Source organism: Abrus precatorius, unplaced genomic scaffold (assembly GCF_003935025.1).
Source record: "Abrus precatorius isolate BTA unplaced genomic scaffold, Abrus_2018 Scaffold2, whole genome shotgun sequence".
Classification (NCBI taxonomy): domain Eukaryota; kingdom Viridiplantae; phylum Streptophyta; class Magnoliopsida; order Fabales; family Fabaceae; genus Abrus; species Abrus precatorius.
In genome coordinates, this window is record NW_020874362.1 from 28,836,427 (window position 1) to 28,859,255 (window position 22,829).

A 22,829-nucleotide genomic window follows, 5' to 3' on the forward strand; every position below is an offset into this window, starting at 1 on the left:
AGCATGCGCGGGTCCAAAGTGCATATTGAGAAAGGCGCCAAAGCCACGAGCCACACTACGCAGTTTTTTTCAAACAGTACAATCAAAATGACAGCTCTGTCCTTAAACCCTTCCCATCCACGTCATCGATCCGCACTCAATGTTATATCACATCTAAACCGTACGTTAACAATCCATCAACGGCCCATAACGCCTCGGACAAACCCATCTCACGGATCCACGCACTAGGGTCAAATCCCCAACACCGCGTATAAATTCAACCAAAATCTCCATTCACTCAATCCCCACCGCAAAAATTCCATATCTTATCATAGCTTCTCTTCCTCTCTCAAGGTAATCACACCTATTTTCTTAATCTCGTGCTTAATCCGGTTTAGTTTAATTTAATTGTTGTTCTAATTGGTTTGTGCTTGAACATGCAGATTGTGATTTGTGTGTACTGTTAAAGAATTCGTTAAACAAGATGTCTGGCCGTGGAAAAGGAGGCAAGGGTTTGGGAAAGGGAGGAGCAAAACGGCACCGTAAGGTGTTGCGCGATAACATTCAAGGTATCACTAAGCCAGCGATTCGGCGTCTGGCTCGTAGGGGTGGCGTGAAGCGTATCAGTGGCCTTATCTACGAAGAAACCCGTGGAGTCCTCAAGATCTTTCTAGAGAACGTGATTCGCGACGCTGTCACATACACTGAGCACGCCAGAAGAAAGACTGTTACGGCTATGGATGTCGTTTATGCGCTCAAGAGACAGGGAAGGACTCTGTACGGATTTGGAGGCTAGGGTTTTCTGCTTTGTTAGATTTGATTTGTTGGTTCTATTAGTTTATGTGGATTAGAATAGGCCTTGCTTCCAAAAAATAATGAAAAATAGCAACGATTTAATCTTTAGGTTTAGTGAGCAATTCAATCTGATTTGGCTTGCGAGTATGTAATCTAATGATTATGTAATGCAAATGTTTGAACCACGTGCTTATCTGCTCATTTTCTTTATTGCTTTAATTTAGCTTAACTTAGGACATTTAATTTTGCTTAGAACTATTTAGTACTTATTTTGTACTGCAGCAAGGATCGTAGATTTGTATCTTTTGTATTTTTATGAATTTTGTGCACGAAGCAACCTATAACACTGGCCTTATACTCAACATGTTTCAACGACCTTGTAATAATAGGTTGTGAATCACGTCTTCTAGAAGCTCTCTAAGTTGGTTTTTCAGTCCGATTATAGTTTTTGGATTTTATGTTGTCGCTGGGCGATGAATAGGTGACGTGTGTTAATCTTGTGTTCTTGAAGCACAATTGGGTCCATTCTCGAGTACCACTTCATATATGGGCTCACGCCCGTTTCTGCGTGCAACATCTATCACTGAGAGGCGCCTTGATGGTATTAGGGATCAAAATCCTTTTCGCCATTGCTTCCGCAGTGATATTTATAAATATTATTAAGGGCCAGGATATGGTTCTTGTCATCAAATGCATTTGGTCCAGGTTAGACCCTTTGTTGGTGTCTACTTATCTTTGGGAGGCTTTTTTTGTGTCTTTGCTGACGAATGACCAACGGATACATGCCTCTGCTATTTGGTGACGAATTTGTCCTGTGAAGCCAGTGGGGAGGGTTCTTCAACTTCAATTATTGTGAGTACCATTATTGAATGGAACCTTCCTGATTGATTGATTGATTGCATGGGATGGTATTGTAAGTATGTGCTGAGTTTCATTTTAGGCTTGGCTGCATCTGCTGAAGTAAATGCCAAAAAAAAAAGTATATACACAATCAACACGTCACCGTTATGTAATTTACTTTCTAATAGTAAAATAAAACCTGAAATATGGTACGTGTTAGCATGGTTAGTGATTTACTGATTTATATTATATTAGTTTTATTATGGTTGAACTACAGGTGAATTGATAATAAAAAAAATATTTGTTTTAATATTATATAACATGAAGTAATAAATTAATGAGATTATAAAAAAATCAAGCTAATTAAAATTTTAAAATAGCATAAAATAATATCATGTTTTAAAGATAAAAATTATAATAAATGGTTAAATGTGATGAAGTTATATAAAAATAACATGTATGAATTTTTATGTAAAAAATAATATAAAATAAACAAAATTATTAAAAAAAATATATAGTTTTTAAACTGATCAATTCAAATTGATTTCTTTGGTATTGTTCTTAGTTGAGTTTTCATTGATTCTTGACTTATTTCAATAGTTTTTATAGCACCGATTTTTCAAACTGACTGAACCAGTTACCTGACCGATTCTCGATTTATCGGGTCGAATCAGTCAATTTGGTCCAATTTTGATACGTATGGTTATGACAATTGTATCTTTAGATTTTGAAAATTCGGAAATTAGTTTTCAGGTCTTAACCATTGTAAAAATTCTGAAGCTCAGATCCCCTTATAATACTTGAATAACAGGAATGAAGAACCAAGGGTCGGGGCTGAATAACAACTTGTGCTTAATCAAATAAGTTAAATTTTTCATTCTCACCTTGAAATGTCTCAGAAGTCAGAAAATTGATACGATACATGAGCATAATACGAACACAACTTTTTGTAACCATATTTGGAAGCATATAAAACAAATCATGCAAACAATAACGAATTACAGCATGCTCAGCAATTGGCTCAAGATAAACTGTGTTGTCACTTATCTTGTTAAAAGAACATTCCATCCCTATTTGGCAGTCCAGCATAAGATCATGGCCAAATTTTAGATTCAGATTCTCTGATTAAGAGAGGAGAGGTTCATAAAAAACATATTTACACAACTTGCATTCATTTTTCAAGAAAATCCAACCCAAATCTCAAATCAGATATTAAACAAGTAAGCGTATTGTTGGGCTACAACTAAGCAAGCATGTTTCATTAACTTTGCTTTCTTTACAAGTCTATGAAGTGCCTTAATCCTCTGTGAGGGAGCAGAAAACTACCGTTTAAAGACAAACCATTGAAACAATAAATAAAAGAAGAGTAATGCAAAGCAGAATTTAGAAGATATAATGTTCAAATCACCTCCCTTCAGACTTCACCAGTTGTGAGAATACCTTACTCATAGATACACCAGAAAGATCATCCAGACTAGTAGCTTCTAATTGTACAGCAGAAACACTTACTTCATGGTTGAAGTTGTTAACCTGTGGAGAGAGGTCACCAATCATATTGGTACTGTTTTCTTCAGGATCACCTTGAACAACAGCCTCTTGAAGTTGGAGAGCATACTCCAAATTCCACAAGACATCTCCCATAGAAGGTCTGTCAACACCAAAGTCAGCCAAGCATTTTTCAGCAGTTTCTCCAAACTTCCTAAGAGAATCCGGTCTTATTTTCCCTGCAAGTGTTGGATCTATTATTTGTTCCAATTGCCCTCTTTTCTGCCATTTCATAGTCCATTCTGCCAAGTTCACCCTTTCTCTAGGAAGTGAAGGATCAATTACAGGTCTTGCACAAAGAACCTCAAACAGAACTACTCCAAACGAATACACGTCTGACTTTTCTGTTAGCTGTTGTCTCCTGAAATACTCAGGATCAAGATACCCAAAACTCCCTTTGACAGCTGTGCTCACATGCGTCTGATCAATTTCAGGCCCGGTCTTTGACAGCCCAAAATCAGCAACTTTTGCCATGAGGTTCTCATCAAGCAGGATATTTGCAGATTTCACATCTCGGTGTATAACCGGTTTAGCATAGCCAGTATGAAGGTAATGCAGTCCTCTAGCTGCTCCAATGCATATCTCAAGTCTCTCTTTCCAACTTAAGTTTGGGAGACCTGCACCATACAAATGACTCTTGAGAGTTCCCTTCTCCATATATTCATATATCAAGATCATTTCATTCTTTTCATCACAATACCCAATCAATGATACAAGATGGCGATGGCGAAACTGAGACAACATATCAATTTCAGTTCTGAACTCTGCAAGACCTTGTTGGGACCGTGGATTCCCCCTCTTAACGGCAACATTAGTGCCATCATTTAACATCCCCTTGTATACTTTACCAAAACCACCAATGCCAATAACCCAACTCTCATCAAAACTGTTTGTAGCCTCCTGAACCGCAATGAAAGGGATGCGGTACCCAAAGTTTGAAGCAGCACTTGCTGTTGTGCCATTAGAGTATTTACTCCCCATGGTGTGAGAAGTTCCATCATTGATTGATAAGGGAATCCATGTTTTCGAATGCCCTTGTCTTTCTAAACGTCTTCTTTTCTTGCATAGTAGAAACAAAATTCCAACTAAGACCACTGCACTAAATGCTCCAATACTCACACCCAATATCATGCCAACTTTCTTAGAACTTGAACCAGTAGTACTAGTCACAGGCACAGTAATTGACTCACTAAGACTGCTCATAGAGTTGTTTATTTTCATGATCTCCAACCCATTCAAAATAGCATTAGGATAATCTGTATTCAGAGCAGAAGGGCCAATACTTACAAAAATTTTATTGCTAACAGAGGGAGCTGTAATCAAATCCAGATAATATGGAGTAGCCAAAACATTATTATTTACCATACTGAGATCAAGATCCTTAGAAGCCCACAAGGAGTTAATGTAAACATTGAAGTAGAGTGCATTGAGACCTTTACTGATGATATCACAGAAGTGAAGCCGAATAAGGTACTGAAATTGAGGTTCCACATCAAACTGCCAAGTCACATTGAAATTACTACGAGGATCATTGATCGAATTCATCTGTGTTAGAGTGCCATAGACAGAAGGTGGAGCAATGTTTTCTGTTGGCCCACCCTTTACATATTTAACAGCAGCGACGTTTGAAAAATTATTGGCTAAGTTAGGTTGTATAAGGAATCTTTCATCCGGAATCCAAGTTCGTTGAAGTGTGTCGTTGCTGGAGGAGACAGTTGGACCACCCATGTTAACCCTGAAAACTGTCTCCAGTGCCTGTGTCAACAAGCCAGAGTAGCTTCCTGGTGGATTTAAGGTGGTAGCATCATCAGCAATAAGGTCATCAGGGACTGAAACAACTTCAATGGCATTCACGAAAGCAGTGGAACTGCTAGAAGGGATAAATGTCATTACAAGGGTGTCTGAGGTCACATTTAGAGAGTACTCCTTCATAACAGGATTTTTCTGCACACTGAAGTTACTGAGAAGAATACTGTTTTGGGTGGTAACCGCAAAATTTGCAGCACTCAAATTGTATTTTTCATATGCAAATGGAAAGAAATAAAGACGGATCCAATGCCTCCCCTTTTTGTTAATAGGGAAAGTATACTTTGAGGGTGCAGTGAAAATTCTTGCCGTTTGATAGAGGGGTGAATCATCGGAGGAAGTAATTGATTTTAAGGAGGTGTTGGCAAGAATATCGTGTTGAGTGGAAAGGAAATTATTGTAGAAACTATCAGCAGTGAAATTGCGGCTATCTATAGAAGTATTGGAAGGTGCTCCACAGTTTATTAGGTAATTGTCTTGAGGAACAAAGTTGGCAGAAAAACATACCAAGGGCAAGATCAATAAAGCACAGATAAATAAACCAAATTCTCTGCAATCCCACATGTCTTTATCTGTTCAAAGAAAGCTACTGATGATAACAATGTGTTATCTTTTTCTCCCTCTAAATTTCTTCCTCGCTGCCTTGTAATCTTATCCAAGGAAAAGCACTGGTACATGCAAGAGAAAATAAAAGGCAATGAAATTTTACTTGTCAATCACAAAACCAAAGAGGTGAAAAACACATAAAGAACAAAGAACAAAATAAGAAACGAAGACCAAAGATTGCACCTTTTAATATAAAACCTTCAGAACTCCACCTGAACCAGAGAGCAGAAGACAAATCTGGAATACCCTTCTGTAATATTTGAAAGAATTCAATGCAAGTGATGAAATGAGAAGATCAAAACGCATATTCAGCACGAATCTAGCACAGGACAAGGTATAAACTGATGACAACCTTAACAATCGATGTAGTCCTATATTCTTTTATGCACTACTTTTATTTATTTATTAAAAAGAAAGAGAGAGAGAAGACTGAAACAATGTCAAAAGGGTTTGTACAATATTGAAATTCAAACACCGGCTTAAGCTTCAAAGTGCTTACCTGGTTTTTGAAGTGAAACATGGTAAACCGAATCTCATGTTTCTCGGGGAAAATAAAAAAATAAAAAATAATAAAAGGAAATAAATTAAGACAGGTGAGTTGGTAACTCGCCGATAAGAAATAAAAAGAAGAGTTAATGAAACTGTTATGTAATGATATTGAGAAGCAGGGTAACAGGTGAATGCTTATACCATTGCCATAATAACACCGTATGCTTGTGGGCTCGCTTTTGCTGCCACTAAGTATCAATGAACCGAAAAAGGTTGGTAAAGACGTACTTTTATTTATATTTTTCAAATTTTTTATTTTATGTTGATCTTTTCCAATTTCATACTCAAGTTACTATTATTAACGACCCACAACTAACAAAATATTTTACGATGGCTAAAAAATAATGGTAAGCCAGAAAATGAAAAGCTTGAGCTGAAGAGTAAACAACATGTACACGCCACTAGATGAAGGAAACTGAGAGAAACTGACAAATGAAATCAAATCAAGTGCAATCAAATATCGTAAAACTGAAGTTTTCTTAATCACCATTAAGAATATGAAATTACTCAAATTTTAAAAAGGAATATTTTAGGAAATAATCGTCATCGGTAGAACAAAATAAAACGGATTTTTTAATCGTTGTTTCAGGTATCTTTCTTAAAAAACAGTATTACTCGAACTGCACATCTTTTAATAATGATTTAAATTATTTAATTCCTTCGCCTGTTAATACAGTTGTATTTACATTAATTAATTCATATATTCGATTATAATTTTTTTAAAAAAATATATATTTTTTCTAACCACAATCATCACGTAATAAATAAATAAATAATAGAAAATAAAATTGAAGGAGGTAGTAGAATGCGTATGAGAGTTGGAAAATGTGGTCGTGGCCAGCAACTAGAAGTTATGAGGTGAGCAATCGTCACGTGGAATCAAAACACTAGTTTTCTTTCTTTTAAGAATTTTGTTCAAATCAAAACTTAACTAAAGGGTGAAAGTAACTATCAAGAGAAGAATAATAAAAAATATGTGAATACGATTAATAATAATAATAATAATAATGGGGCGCGTCCCTGAAGCATGCGTGCTGGTGTAAGCATGCTACTTGCTCAGCTCAGTTGCAAGCAAAGCAATGAAGAGGAGCGTGAATAAAATATTGTTTTACTCCATTTTTAATTATTAATCAAAATTTATGATTATAGAATTATAAATATATACTAAATTAAAAATGAATTAGGTAAATTTTGTAAATTTTAATAAATATTAAAAATATGTGTCAGCAGCATTTCTCATGATAGATGGTAGAAAAACAGACAAGAATTGGGAATTGAAAAGTGACAACAAAACGCCATATGGGTGGCATGAGTCGTATGACACATGCGGTTTCCACTACCATTTCTCTGGCGATCCGGAATCCATATTGTGAATTGTTTTAATTTTTGTTTAAATAGATATTTTAAGTATGTTTGGTTTCTTTTAAAAAAAATAAAACATGCTCTCTTTTTTCTTTTTCTTAGAGATAAATAGATCGTTTATTTTATTTTATACTTTTATTTTTAGTTATAAAATTAGTATTTATTTTTTAATTCATAATTTTAAATGTATATAGAAAGTGATAATTTTTTAATTTTAAATCTTTAAAAATAAAAAAAGTAGAGTGAAAATCTTGTAGTTAAGATTTATTAAATGTTTTTATTTTAAATGGCAATATAGCCAAACAAGTTGATAATCACATTCTATTATGTAAACATATGTGGTATAATTCAATTTTTTTATGTACGGCTTAAAGCTCTGAAGACTAATTTAATCTAAGTATTTGTTTTTTAAGTAATTAATATTTTACTAAAATAAAGTCTAACAAAAAATATTTAATAGCTGACATCTTACCTTTCAAATTAATTAAAAAATATTCAAAAAGAAAAGGGAAAAAGGATAGCCGAGTAAACTTTCTGAAAAATATTTTGGCTGGCAAATGCTGACTTGTTGGTTTTACCTGCAAACCAAATGGTTATCTCTGTTGTTTATTTGTTGACATTCAACAATTTATATTTAAACTCTCACGTGTCCGTCGATGTTCATTAGTTCATGAAGAAGACTTTTACGCCTGTATATTAATTAATTTTTTGGTACACTAGTACAAGTGAATTTAATTTATACTAGTAATGTGAAATGTACAAATATTATTTTACACTTTTTTTTAAAGAGAAAGGATCTTCTTATACGGGTAAATCTAAAAAAATTTATATTTAATATGAATTTTTTATTTAATTTATATCTAACAGTTAATAAAGTAATAAATTATAACCTGTTAGATGTAAATTAAATTAATAAAATAATAATGTATTAATTATATACATCAAAATAATAATAAAATTAATAAATTTAAATATTTTTATTAGATAGTGTCAAAAAAATTAATTAAATATTAATGTATTAATAACTATAAATTTAAGAGATAAACTCTTAAAAGTAAATTTAAAATTTTTTAAAAAATTACAGTAGTTAATGCATTTCAATTGCTTAACTCAAATTCACTTACAAATTTTAAAACACACGGAAGTGTTGGTGTAAAATATTTGAGCATAACATAAATTTTTTATTGAATATTTTAAAACATGTTTATAAATTTACAACAATCATTCTCCGATGAATTTGAGAAATAATCTAGATTTTTTTTATCATGTAATCTTTTTTCATTAAAAAAACATAAAAGTTAACTTGTGATAAACTACTTAAATTTGATTTTAGCCGCGACGAATTTTTTTCACTATCACTTGATGTCGTTGACATCTCGTTAAGAATCACATCACGTTTAATTTGAATGATTAATATTACTTTTTTATTTAACGTATGAAAAAACAAAGCATATTGTCTTCGCAGAGCAGAACAAGGATTAAACTACCCATATATGGTAACAAACAAAGACTCCTCAGTCATGAAATTATCGCACTTGTTTTTATTTAGGCAGTGAATTTTGACTTAGAGTCGTAATAAGATTTTAATTTGAGTTGGATCCAATATGGCGAGAGAGTGTTTAGAATGAAGCTCAAGAGATCTTATTTAAAATCAACCGATAAAGATATCATTTTTCAATTTGATAAAGTCAATCGAGTCATAAAGTTACAACTCAATTTAAAAACCATTGAAGTACTACGTTAAGTGGAGTGATACTTATACGTTATTAACTATACATTTCTGATTTTAAAATAAAAGAAAGCATGATGAATGTATGAATATATTGAAAAATGGATAAAACTTACAATATTGTTGTTACACTTTCTTATAAATCCTTTAAGAAAGAAATTGAATTCTTACAATGAAAGGTTTTCTTAAGGCTATAGAAGTTGGTATTTTTGCTTATACTCTCAAATAGAGCGAAACTTACAATTTATAGGAAGAGAATTTACTATTCTAAAATTCCTCCAAATAATAATTTCTTCTTTTGTCACTTTTTTTTTTTATGTCGAGTCTTTTGTCTTCTTTTGTCAAATAATTTCTTTTTTTATCAAGTCTTTTTTTTCTTTATGTCAATTCTTCTTTTACTTTTGTCAAGTCTTCTGTCTTCTTTTGCCAAATAATTTCTTCTTTTGTCAAGTCTTTTTTTTTCTTTTTGTCAATTCTTCTTTTGCTCCTATTGTCTTTTTGTTGCTATAGAGAGATTCCATAGCAGTCATCTTTATTATCAAAATATCCGTAATCATCATCTCCGGCTGGACTAAGACTTCTCCTGTTATCTTTGTCAGAGGATATACTGGTAACCTCTGGAGATATGATTTCAATGATTTTCTTGAATTTTTCTTCACTTTCAGCTGTACTTAAACTAGCTAGAAATCTTGCTTTTTGTTGTAAAAAGACTTGCTTTTGTTTATCCTTTATCACATTCTCACTTAGAGGAGGATGTTGAATATTATTTTGTATCCATTGTACAATCCTTTCGATAGTGAGTAAATCTAAATCAAAATTAACCCACCACTTAACTTTTATGGTCCTAATCAATAACTGTATAGATGAATCATATTCTAATTTGGCAGAATCAAACTGTCACATCATGATCCAAGAAATATCCTGTGAGGCTATAAAACAGATGAATTTATATGGTTCTTGAAATTTAGTTTTTTCTTTAAAGTGTGCTAAGGCAATCTGGGCTCTTTCTGGTAAAATCTGATTAACTGGTCCGAAATTGTGGAACCAAGCTGAGAACCATTTTGGAAAGTATAAAGAGATCCCTTTCCTAAACCAAATGAACCAGGAATAAGTGTCTGGTCGAAGAAATAGAAATTTCTCCCATGCTTTTATATAATCAAAATAATTATATTGTGGAAGCTGATATTCTATTGTAAACTTTTGGTAACAGTACAAATGTTGTCCCCACTCTTTTGGAGTGAGTATCTGACAAATTTTGAATTTTGAAAAAATGATTTCTTTTTTCTCATTCCTTTTATGTGTTAATTCTATTGATTTTGAATCAATAAGGATTAACTCATAAAATTCTCTTTTTTGTTCTGATGATGATGAAACCACATGACAATCTTGAGGAAAAATTCTTTTTGTTATTTCAGAACGGTTCAATTTAAACCATTCTGCTTCTATTTCCATTATTGGGAGACCATATGGTTTTCAAAGTATTTTGGGGTCTTATCAGTTATTGTGGGTTTTTTGTAAGTAGATTATGCCCATGATGGTAATTTTCTGGTTTGGGTAGCTGTCTGGGAGTTTTGACCTTGTCTGGGAGTTTTGACCTAGTTTGGCTAAAACTGTATATTGTTTGGTTAATGCTGGTGATTGGATCTGAGCTTTATTTTGTAATACATGTAAACAAGTCATTGGCTTTTTACCTTTATCTCTAGTAGGATTTTTTGGTATTTCTTGTTTACTCTTTTTTGGTAAGGCATAGTCGGCACTGGTCATTTTTGACATTTTTCCTGTAAAAATTCTCTTGTTAAATAATCTGATAAAAAGTTATTTTCTCCTTTAATATGTTGTATTTCAAAATCAAAGTTAGATAATAATGCTTGTTATCTGGCGAAAATATATTTTGAAACTAAGTTTTGAACATCTTTTTGTAAAACAGAAGGGGCTACTTTACAGTTAGTTCTTACTAAAAATTTTTTGTTAAATAAATCATCTTGAAATTTTTGAATGCATAAAAGAATGCTTAAAATTTCTTTTTTGACAGTAGAATATTTTTGTTGTGCAGGATGCCATATTTCCGAATAATATCTTATAACTTGTTCTATTATGGATTCTGGTAAATTTTGTTTAAAAATTCCCCCATATCCTAGATCTGAGGTATCTGTTTCTACAATCAAATGGGCTGAAAGATCTGGTATTCCCAAACAAGTGAGACTCTTGACTAATATTTTTACTTGCTGAACTATTGTAGTCATTTCTTCATTCCATGGTTGGGAATTTTTTCTAAGACATTTATATAAAGGAGCACATATTGTTCTAATATTTGGCAGAAAATCTGCTATATAATTTAAACATCCTAAAAATCTTTGTAACTAAGTTTTGTCTTTTAATTAGTCTGAAAATTTATCAGCAAATTCTATAAACCTTTGTATTGGTGTTATTGTACCTTGATAAATATTAAATCCTAAAAATCTAATTTTATCTTGAAAGATTTTTATTTTCTTGGCTGATACACATAATCCATTTTGTTTAATTAACTCTATAAATTTATTTAAATGTTGTATATGCTGATTAATACATCATCTAAATAAACTATTGAGAAATTCATATATGAATAAAATATATTATTCATAATTTCTTGGAACTCACTTGGAGCATTTTTTAGTCCTTGGGGCATAACATTCCACTCAAAATGCCCAAACAGTAATACAAAAGTTGTTTTGTACCTATCTTGTTCTTTTACAAATATTTGATAATATCCTGATTTCATATCAAATTTTGAAAATATATTAGCATTAATTAATCTTTTAATTAGATCTTGTTTATTAGGTATAGGGTACCTAATCCATTTTAATACTTTATTAAAGGGTTTATAATTTATTACTAATCTTGGAGCTCCCTTTTCCTGTTCTGAGGCTTTATTTACATAGAACCCAGTACAACTCCAAGGTGATTTTGAGGGTCTAATTAATCCTTTTTCTAAATATTCTTGTAATTCTTGTTTACAAAATTTTAATTGTTCTTCGTTCGTTTGTATTGGTCTAGCTTTTGTAGGTATATTTGTTTCATCAAATCCTTCTTCATATGGTAATTCTATCTCATATTTTTTTTATGGTGAAATGCTATAGGATTTAAATTACAAATTTCTTTTGTAATTCTTTTTTCAAAATCTTGTATAATTTTTTAATTTTTTAATTGTTCTTCATTCTTTTATATTCTATTTCTTTATTTATAAAATTAATTTGTTTTATCTTTCTTTCTATTTGGTTTATTCTAGTTATTGATGCTTCTTGTACTAAATTTAATTATCTAATTTTTGGTGGTTGTAAAAATTCAAATTTTATTTCTCTATTTGCTATTACTTTACTAACAATTCCTGTGCTATTGATTTCACACGGATATAATAATGTTAAAAATGGAGTTCCTAGGATTATTTTATTTCCTATGTTTTTTACTAATATGAACGATGTAGTAAAACATATTTTATTTTTACAAATTTTTCCTTTTGAAAGCTTATAATTTATATTAAGCTTGTTTCCTCCAACTGCTGATAATTGTTATGTAGTTTTTTTTCATAATATTTGTGGGTATTACTCCTTCTTGTATACAATTTGCATCTGTTCCTGAGTCTATTAATGCTACTAAATTGAATTTTTCTTGTTCTACTATTAATGTAATTTCACACCACCATTTATGTGAAGTAATTAATGTTAATAATTCTAAATTAAATATGTCTAGTTGATCTTTTGTATTTGATGTGCTAGTTTGATTTTCTTGTGATCTTAATATTTCTCTTCCTTCTAAAGATAATAGTCTTATTTCTAAATCTTTTTGATATTCTTTTAGTTCTTTTATTTATGTTTTTAAATTTACTATTTCTTTTTGTAAGTCTTTTATAGTTGCTTGTTGACTTGGACTCTTGGAGTTCTAAATCTATTGAGTACTTCTGTCATTTCTATAGGTTTTATTACTACTTCTTTTGGTTCTTCCCTGGTAACAAATTCATTAAGTTTTTTTAATGAACTCTATTTTTAGAGGTCCTTCTTCTAATCCTTCTATTATTATTATTAAGGGCTGAGTTTGATATATGGTTATCATATTTAGTTGTGGGATTTTATAATCATTACAATCACATAATCTTGATCCTAAACAGAATTCTTGTTCTTCCTCAGATTCTTCTGAGGTATTATCTAACTGATAAATTTCATTTTCTTGTGTATTTTCATCTTCAAATTCTTTATCTGAAAATTCTGGTTTTGGTTCTGAATTGATTAAAACTGAATAAAGAACTTGTTTCAGTACTTCATTCTCAATAGAGTTAATTTTCTTTTCAACTCTACATTTGTCAGCACGATGTCCATACTTACCGCACTTCCAACAGTTTCCTTTAAATTGGTTATTAGTGTTATTATTCTTTTGTTGTTTAGGAGTATTCTTTTTATATGATTTTTTATAGGTATTTCTTTTATACGATCTCTTTTGATAATTAGGAGGATTTTGATTTTTTTTTTCTCTTATAAGCTTTTCTAATTATCCTACTAGGAGCTTGTATAAGTCCTATTCCATATTGTGCACAAAAGCTTCCTAACTCTGTTTTTCCTATTATTTCTTGTTTCCTGATTTGATTTTGTAATTTTATATCTTCACAGATTTTTATTCCTGTGTCTATTATAAAACCATGTAATTGTCCTAAAGTTAGTGTTCTGTAATCTATATGTTCTCCTAGTCTATTTTTTATGTTTTTTTATAACTTTTGTTGCAAATAAGGAAGGAATAGCACAAATAAATCTTTCTTTCCAATATGGTTCATTAGCGTCTTCTAACATCATTACTTTTGACATAAACATGTTCCTATACCAATGATAATCAGTCATAGTTGGACATTTAAGCTTATATAATTGTTCTCTTACTCTTTCTCTAAATACTATAGGATCTCCTGTAAAATGTAATAATATTGTATAAATAAGTGTTACGACAGCGTCTTGTTCATTATTTTCTTGTTTAACATGTCCTAATATAAATTCTCTATCTGCAGGAGTTACATAATTATCCCACCATCCTCTGAGTTGTCCTATAAAGCCTTGTACAATGGCTTCAGCTGTTACTCTATCAGAGGCATTTTTCATTTTATAGGCAGTAGCTGCCATGGCCATTTGTTGTGTAATATCAAAAATTTGTTGTTCAGAGGCACCATCAATATTCCATTCTACAATGTCATTGCCTCCATAAGAATTTTGTACAAAGTGTGGTCTATTTTCTAAAGCAACATTTGGTAGTGTAGGTCTATTGTAACAATGTTTTATTTTTGGATATTCATAAATTTTATTAATTTCTAAAGTATTTATTGTTTGTTTATCTAAATTTAGTTTAGCTATTTTTGTTTTTATTTCTTCTATGTCTAATTCAAGCCCAGATTTTTTTCCTAATTCTTTCATAGCTTGAGCTGACATAGTAGTAATAGGGTATATTGGCTTATCCAAATAATGTAATTTTTTTATATTATTACTACTACTAGAATTTTCTTTATTATTTTCTATCCTGTTTAGCTGATTAGTCATTAAATTTATTATTGTATTAGAATAATTTAACTGTTGATGTATCTTATTTATTTATTGGTTCACTATTTTCATTAGTCTTTTTATAAGAGCTTGCTTCTACTTCTTCATTTTCTACTTGTATTTTTATTTGTTCTAAAGGAGGGTATTCGGCTTCTATTATTTTTTCTATGGTGATTTTCCATATTTTTTTGAACTTCTGTAAAGGATTTATTTCTTTATTAAATGGGTAGTTTATATTGTTTTTAATATAATATTTTTCCATCCAAGGGAAAAAATAAGTATTTATCTGTATTTCTTCCAAGTAATTGTAAAATTTTTCTCTATTTTCTATCCTTTGTTGTTGATTGAATGTTTTTAGTAACCAATCTTTTCTATCTTTATTATGTTTTCCATCTATATCCTTTTTAATCCATTTTTTATCTATGCTAAAAGAACCAATTCGTTCTATTGTATTTAAAACTTGAGAAGGTGTGGGACTATAATTTATTTTTAAGTTTTGTTCATAGACTGAAATAGAAATTTCTGGTCTGATTATGTTATCTATTTTAGTTAAATCTATATCTACTGTGGATCCACTAATAGAGTGTCTTGATGGTTCTCTAATAGTTGATGGTTGTCCTATACGAATTGATCTGGACCTGTTCATTCTAAGTCTAAACCTATCTGGTTCTTCTATTACATCTCTTATTTCTGTATGTTCTTGTTTAATAGAAGAGGGTTCTTCGAAAATCCATTCTTCTGGTATTGTTAATTGATCATGTCTTAATCTTTTAGGTACTTGTACTAAGCTTCTATTTAAATTAGCTTGTATTACTACAGTTTCATCCCTATTGATTTGTCTATTTGCTTTAAATCCATAAGGGATTTTAGTAATTTTGTAATAGACTCTATCAATCACATGGAATGGATCAAATGAGTCATCTACAATGTGTTCTTTTATTTTTGTAAATATTTTTATAGCTTTGGATGTTTTTTCATTATCTAAAGACATGAATATATTATGATAATAGTTAAAGAAAACTGGCCCATCATGTAGGTTGCTTTCTATAGCTGCTATTATTGAATCATTCTTATTATGTAGTTTCATATCTCTTAACAATACAAGTATAGGAAGATCTACTCTTATCTTGAAGTTTGGTTTAACTGCTAATTGAATTAATCCTATATGGATAAATTTAAAACTTTTTTTGTCTATGATTTTGTATAAGTTGATCTTCTAAAAGTTGAATTGCACTATTTAATTTTGTTCTAGGATAGGAATATTCTATTTTGTGGATCTGCTCATGATTATTTCTAAAAGACTAGACAGATCTATCTTTATATACATCCTTTTCTTTAACTATAAGTATTGACTAATCATATAAAGATTTTTCTATATCATCTATGGTAATTTGTTATGGTGTTGTTGAAGAAGATGAGATTATTGGCGAAGAGAAAAAATTTTCATCTTCTGCTCTCACTACTCTTGTAATTATCTCTCTGTTTCTACTCAAAACTAAATTACTCATTGTTCTTAATAAGTTTGCCATCTTGAATCCTATAGGCTACAGGAACACCAAGGCTTACCAACGGTTTTACTGTCTGCGCTCAGGACTTACTACTGGAAACACCCTCTAGGCTTACCAACGTACACACAGCTCTCACTGCTACCCATTTAGATTCTAAACAACAGACTTATATAGAACAAATTATAATCAACTCAAGATATAGCAAAAAAAGACCACAAGACTAATGATATGCATATGATGAAAAATTCAAGCTCTTGCCAAAACTTTTAAATCTTTCTTATTTTCTTTAATGTCTAGAAGAAGAAGTTTCTTTTGAATACTATTTTGAGTTTGGTTTATAAATTTTTTAGTTTCTCTTAATTTTCTTTTGATAACCAGTTCTCCAAAATCGTATATATAAAATTAACTCATGCTTATCTTCTAAGTGTAAGACTTATATTAGTACGATATGTTTAATATCTCAAGAAGGTCATTATCATCAATTTCATATATGAAAGTCAATTGTTCATCCTAATTATCCTTTTTCATTAAATCCACTAATTCAAATATATTAAGTCGTTCACCGTCATTAACGACCCTTTAAGTAATGTTTCAGCATCGTAATAATTTTATATCCAATTTTCTTTACTATTGGCATTACCTCAAAATAAGGCAATATGTTAATGTCTATGTTATAGACAGTATCTATATCCCTCGTCCGCATGCTCGAGAGCAAAATATTTTAGAAACAAAATCCTATGACGTGTTATCAATGTAAGATTCGTACGTACACAATTCACACAGTGCACAATAATTATTAACAAATGCTATAAAATTGCAATAAACAAATATGACTATTGGCAAATGCTCTCTTTTGGTCCCCACATGCTATAAATATTCCTAGCCTTACATTCAATGAAAAAGACACAAACCAACAGTTGTTGAGACCAAACCTGACCCATTTCTTCATGCTAATTTTAATGAATAATGCAACACGACGTTTTCTTCTGAAATTTACTCTCACAACCTTCAATTTTTTTTAAAGAAAACATTCAATTTGAAATGGGGATTTTCTTTCATTCTTTTAAGGGATGGAAAAGAGTTTTTAGAGAAGAAGAGAGAATATATTTTTTAATTTTTAATTAAGAAAATTATATATTATAAATGATAATGAATATATAATTAATATATTAAGTTTATGCTAATATATTAATTTATATATTTTTATTTTTAAAATATTAATTTTAAATATATTTATTTAAAGTAAAAAAATTATCTTTTTTTATTTTTTTAAACAATCCCTCAAGAGTTTGTTTGAAAGTTTAAAAGGAAAGAGAAAAAAAAAATTGAAGGATAAAGAAGAAGGAAGAAAGGTTAATATAAAACTCTTAAATTAAGAGAACTTAAAAACATAAAATTATAAGAGTTGTGGAGAATTTATAAATCCTCTCATTCTCATTTTAAAATTTTTAAAGAAAAATAACCATAATATAAGTATTCTCTTTCTCTCTTTTTTTTCTTTCTAAAAATACGACTCTCAAATATAAATAAATATGATATAAAGTGGATTAAGCATACTTTTAATAGTTAACGTGAAAAAAAAATACTAATAACATGTGGTAATAGTGACAGAAAATTACTACTTTTTTAATGTTTATTTGTTCTTAATTTTAGAGAGCTAGTTCAAACCCTATTAGCATTAGATAAAATAGTGGTAGTAAGGTTTATTTTGATATGGCAACATTTACTAAAACACGTATAATTTGGCATTATATAAAGTCAATTCTAGTGACTAGAATTAAAAAAAAAATTGATTATACACCCATTTATTTTTCTTCATATTCATTTAAATTTATTTAGAGATCTCTGACATTTCTTTGAATGTCTTTTCTTTTTTATAGCCTTTTTTTTTCCAATGCAATCTTTAAAATTATTCAATCATTTGACTAAAACTCTTTCCTTCTCCTCCTTTCTATATATTAGGTGTAAATCAAACAATTTTTTTTTTATTTTTGTTTTTCTCTTGAGCTATATAAAAATATTTTTCTTGGTCTATGACCAATATAATTTCTTACTAGATAGTTATTGCATACTAGGGTTTATTATTGAATATTTTGTGACTTAGGTTGTGTCTTAAGTTTCACTTTTGTGATTCTTGAAGTGCATGTAAATTAATAGACATGTTTCATTATAATAAAATAGTTCTTATACTTAAAAATATGATTTGTTCTTATAAATATCATATATTTTACGATAATTTTTTTTTTGTTAAAATTTAATTCTTAAAATGTTAAGAAGATAAAATTCATTCCTTATCTAACAATATTTGGTGTCTCATCTCATTTCACATTTTATGTGCTAATCCTTAACACTATTGTCATTTTCCCTTCAAAATTGGCCACACCTTCAAATTGTGACACTGCTATCGGGGAAGGTTGCGTTAAGAGTTGCATAAATTTGCCTTGCTACCATTTGTTGGGATGCATACAGGTCTCGCATATGAAGGTGGTAGCTAGAGATTTAAAGAAAGCAATATTAGAAATGAAGACCAATATCATCAACTTCTTAGTTGTTAGGCACTCTAAGACCTTTCTCCCTGACTATTGCCATTCTCCCACACGATGGAAGGCTTTTGTTGGTGGTAGCTGCGATAGTGCCAACACTGTCTACAACCATTGTGTCGTCGACACCAATGGAGAAGAACCAAAAGGGAATTAAGGAGGTTGAAGACGTTGAGGAGCTTTTATATTAGTTATTAATTTTTAAAATAATATGAATATTTTGTTAAGTTGTTTTTTTTTCAATTATTGACTTTTAAATAGTAAAAATTAAAAATAATAATGAAGCGAGAGTAGTAAGTTGAATTTCTGTGATATAGCCTATCACTTAACAAAATATTAATAGGTTTAAAATGTTATAAACTAAACTCCAAACATTTTTTAGAAACTAATTTAAAAAAGTGTTACTTTCATGGGGTTTAAAAAATATAATTAAGCCAAAGTTCAATATCTTGACCACTAGTAAGGATTGTTCCGGCTTAATTCGCAATCTCAACTTTGATTCTTATCGAATGCAATTGTACTAAATATTTGGAGGAAAAGCTGTGCTACCGGGTCCTCTCTAGCTAAAATATAATTACTTTTAGTGGAAAATACTTGTGGTTTGAAAAAATATATATAATTTAGCTAAAATTAATTAATAATATTTGTATTAAAACTTAGAATCCTGTTGCAATTGAAATTATGATAGGACGACTAACTGCGTAAAAAAAAAGAGATGATAAAAAAATATGTTGCAATCAGTTTAAGAAAAATTTAATAATAACGAGTTATTACCAAAGATTATCAAAAAAAAATTTGAAAAAAAATAATTAAGAAATAATCTTTAAAACTAATTTGGATTTAGGAGCCGTGTACACATAAAAAAGATATTATTATACAATGTCCATTAAATAAAACAATTATCTTCTAAATAATTACATAAAAATTATTTTAACTTTAGAAATATTTATTTAATTATAAAAGAAAATAATTCTTATTTTTTGCTATTTCAAAACTTGTTATTATCTTTTTAGTTTTAGTTCTATATTTTATAATTTAAAAGAAGTTTTAGTTTTGATATTTTTGAAATAAAGAAACATAATTTTAGAAAGAAAGTATTTTTATTTGAATTAAAGCAATGAATTATTTATAATTTTTTTTTTGTTTTTGGATAAGAGAAATAAATTAAAAAATATTTTTAATACTTTTTTTCCAATAAAATTAAGAAAAAAACAATTTCATTTTTATTTTTTAGAAAGGAAAAAATTTTGAAATTAGTATTAGTCTTTTTAAATTGAAAATTAGATAAAAAAATGTATAAAAAATGTCTTTTGAAGTAAGAGTTGGGGGAAAAAATTTGAATTTGAATAAGTTTTAATTTTTTTTCTTGTTCTAAATAAATTAATTTTTGATATTTTCAAATGCTTGATTATTTAAAATTTGCATAATGTGTAACAAAGGTGATTTTTCACTTATGAAATATTTTTTAATTTTCAAAATATTAATATTATTTGAAAAGAGAAATTTTTCTTTAGTCTTGTATTTTAAATTTAAAAAGGAACATTTTTTTTACAGATAATATAGTTTGAATGATGAAAGGAGTTCTTATTTAAAAAATCCTTTCTCTTATTTTAGTAATAAATTTACTCTTACAAGAAAATTTAAGTTAACACATAAGTATCCAATAAACACTTATAATTAGGGCCGGGTAGCGATCGGGTATGGGTGGATTGGTGTTAGAAACATGAAAATGAAACAATATAATTTCTTAATAATTTTAATCACTTTCGTCTGAAAATTCACATGAGCTAGTTGAGTGGCGGGCGACAGATATATCAAGTTAAAGGTATCGGGTTAGGTGAGTGACTGACTTCGTGTAGTATTCACTTTTCCAGAGCTGGATGATGCAATAGTTCAATTACCTTATATGGTATTGTAGTCTATATATGAATCATTGAGTTGAAATCGAAAAGTTTTTTAAAGCTCCAATTGTGTATCACTATTAGAAGATCAAATGAATAGATCTGGAGCTTGTTCACTTTGGTCTGTGCGGAGCTTATTCACTTTGATCTGTTTGAAGCTTGTTCGCTTTGGTCTTCTATGGCTTTGTATAACATTGTCTCAAATGTTAGATTAGATTATAAAAAGGTAAAATAGAAAGAGAAATAATTGATCGGTCAAGTTCGGTTATCTATAAATCAGTAATCTTCATTCAACTCCGACCAAATAAACCCATATAGAATCAAATTTATGATTTTCTTCAACCGAAATCTAAGGCAAATTGGTTAATTTTGTAAAAAAAATAAAAATTAGTATGAACAAGTGGAACTGAATTATCAATTTATGCTCACCCCTCCAAAGAACATTAAAGAGATCTATTACTTTATCAATGTCACTTCATTGTTGCATGAATTCAAAATTATTTAGAAAAAAAATAATTTTAGACTTTTATTATTTTTTATTATTAGGTATAAATTCGCTTTCAGAGAGAATTCAAGTTAATACATGAATACTTATTAAATTCTTACGATCTACATGACATGAAAGAATGATCTACTATTTTATCAACATCACTTAACGGCTACATGGGTTTAATTTTTTAATATACATTTTCCAATTTTTAAGAATTTTTATTACTTCCTTCATGCATAAATTTTTTTTTACAAACAAATTCATATTGTAATAACAACAATGACAATAGTATAATAGTATAAAGGTAAATAATTTTATGACTCATCACAATATTTTATTTTATTTTCATTGGTTAACAAGGATAAAAAACAAAAAAGAGTAAAAAAGTAACTAAAAAAATTTATTATTTGTTTTTATAACTTATCATAAAATTAGATTTTTTGTTTAGAAAAAAAACAAAAAAAATTATTCTTTGATTTGTTAGGATTGATCCCAATATTAGATTTTCTTGCTTGCAAAAAATAAGGGAAGAACAAAAAGGAATAAAAAGTAACTAGAAATTTATTATTTTGATTTTTTAAAAATTTAACATAAGATTAAATTTTTGGTTTAATCATAATGAGTTTTTTTTTTGTTTTTTAAGAGCTTTATTTTCCTTTTAAAATTATTAAAAAAGTACTTTTTATATTTTATTGTGATTAGAAAAAAGATCAAACAATGAATAAAAATAAAAGTGTGAAAAAAATATAAATACTATGCAAGAAAACATACACTCAAAGGAGCAATAAGATAGAAAGAATATTATTTAATATATTATTTAATAAAATTTTATAATTACGTTTTTGGAAAAAAGAAGAAAATAGAGTGAGAGTATAAAATAAAATCAACATCAACAGACAAAACAAGACCAATGTTACAATCAAAAAGTGTAAATAGATATAGAAAACACTACTTTATATACTTTTATTGTTTAATACTTTATAAACCTTAAACTTTATTTAAAATTCTTTTTATTTTTTTAAATAAAGGTCCTAATATCGTCATAATTTTTTATTTTTTGATTATTACTCTTCTTTTAAAAAATCTACTGGTATTCTTAATTATTTTAACTTTTTTAGGTTTGTTTTTATCTGTTAACTCACTTATCTAAAATTCTGAAATATCTATTTATTTTTATTTTATTTTTAAATTTTTGAGTTTTAAATTAATTTTATTCACTGTCTTAACTTCTTATAAAATCCAATTATTATCTTAATTTTTCATTTTAAATTTTTACTTTATTATTTTAGAATAGGATTCAAATAAAATTAATTATTTACAAATATTTAACAAAATATTATAAGTTTGCAGTACATATTTTAAAATTAGCGTTTATTTCTCTAGTAAAAGAAAAGACTTTTTTTTAAATATGATTTTTTAAAAATAAAAAATATAGAATTTTTTATGAAATTATAAAAATATAGAATTTAAAAATCATTTTAGTGTAGGTACGGAAATTTAGAGATAGAAAAAAATTTCAAAAGTTGACAGTGATAATTTTTTTAAAAAAATAAAAAAGAAAAAAATTGCTATTGACAATTTTTAAGAAAATAATTAAATATTTAAAAAGTATATTAAAAGTTGTCATAATAGT

The 22,829-nt window shown here is 28.9% G+C and overlaps 2 protein-coding genes across 5 annotated transcripts; one reads left to right on the forward strand and one right to left on the reverse strand.

Moving 5' to 3' along the window:
* The first annotated feature begins 287 nt into the window (after positions 1-287).
* Positions 288-1,012, forward strand: LOC113857753 (histone H4). Of its 2 annotated transcripts, none has more exons than XM_027489936.1 (2): positions 288-333; positions 423-1,012. In XM_027489936.1, the coding sequence occupies exon 2, from the start codon at positions 464-466 to the stop codon at positions 773-775; it is 312 nt and encodes a 103-aa protein (XP_027345737.1). In that variant the 5' UTR covers positions 288-333; positions 423-463; the 3' UTR covers positions 776-1,012. The 2 variants fall into 2 exon arrangements, with proteins under 2 accessions (XP_027345737.1, XP_027345738.1); XM_027489937.1 differs by lacking the exon at positions 288-333 and having other exon boundaries at positions 464-508; positions 560-1,012.
* A 1,700-nt stretch (positions 1,013-2,712) lies between these two features.
* Positions 2,713-6,326, reverse strand: LOC113857533 (receptor-like protein kinase HERK 1). Of its 3 annotated transcripts, none has more exons than XM_027489531.1 (3): positions 6,262-6,326; positions 5,755-5,818; positions 2,713-5,633 (listed from the first exon to the last, which is right to left on the reverse strand). In XM_027489531.1, the coding sequence occupies exon 3, from the start codon at positions 5,527-5,529 to the stop codon at positions 3,019-3,021; it is 2,511 nt and encodes an 836-aa protein (XP_027345332.1). In that variant the 5' UTR covers positions 5,530-5,633; positions 5,755-5,818; positions 6,262-6,326; the 3' UTR covers positions 2,713-3,018. The 3 variants fall into 3 exon arrangements, with proteins under 3 accessions (XP_027345332.1, XP_027345330.1, XP_027345331.1); XM_027489529.1 differs by having other exon boundaries at positions 2,795-5,633; positions 5,755-5,821; XM_027489530.1 differs by having other exon boundaries at positions 2,795-5,633; positions 5,755-5,821; positions 6,071-6,320.
* Between the last annotated feature and the right edge of the window lie 16,503 nt (positions 6,327-22,829).

Coding starts and splice junctions, on each gene's coding strand:
- LOC113857753 (XM_027489936.1), top strand. CDS start 464: ATGTCTGGCCGTGGAAAAGGAGGCAAGGGTTTGGGAAAGGGAGGAGCA.
- LOC113857533 (XM_027489531.1), bottom strand. CDS start 5,529: ATGTGGGATTGCAGAGAATTTGGTTTATTTATCTGTGCTTTATTGATC.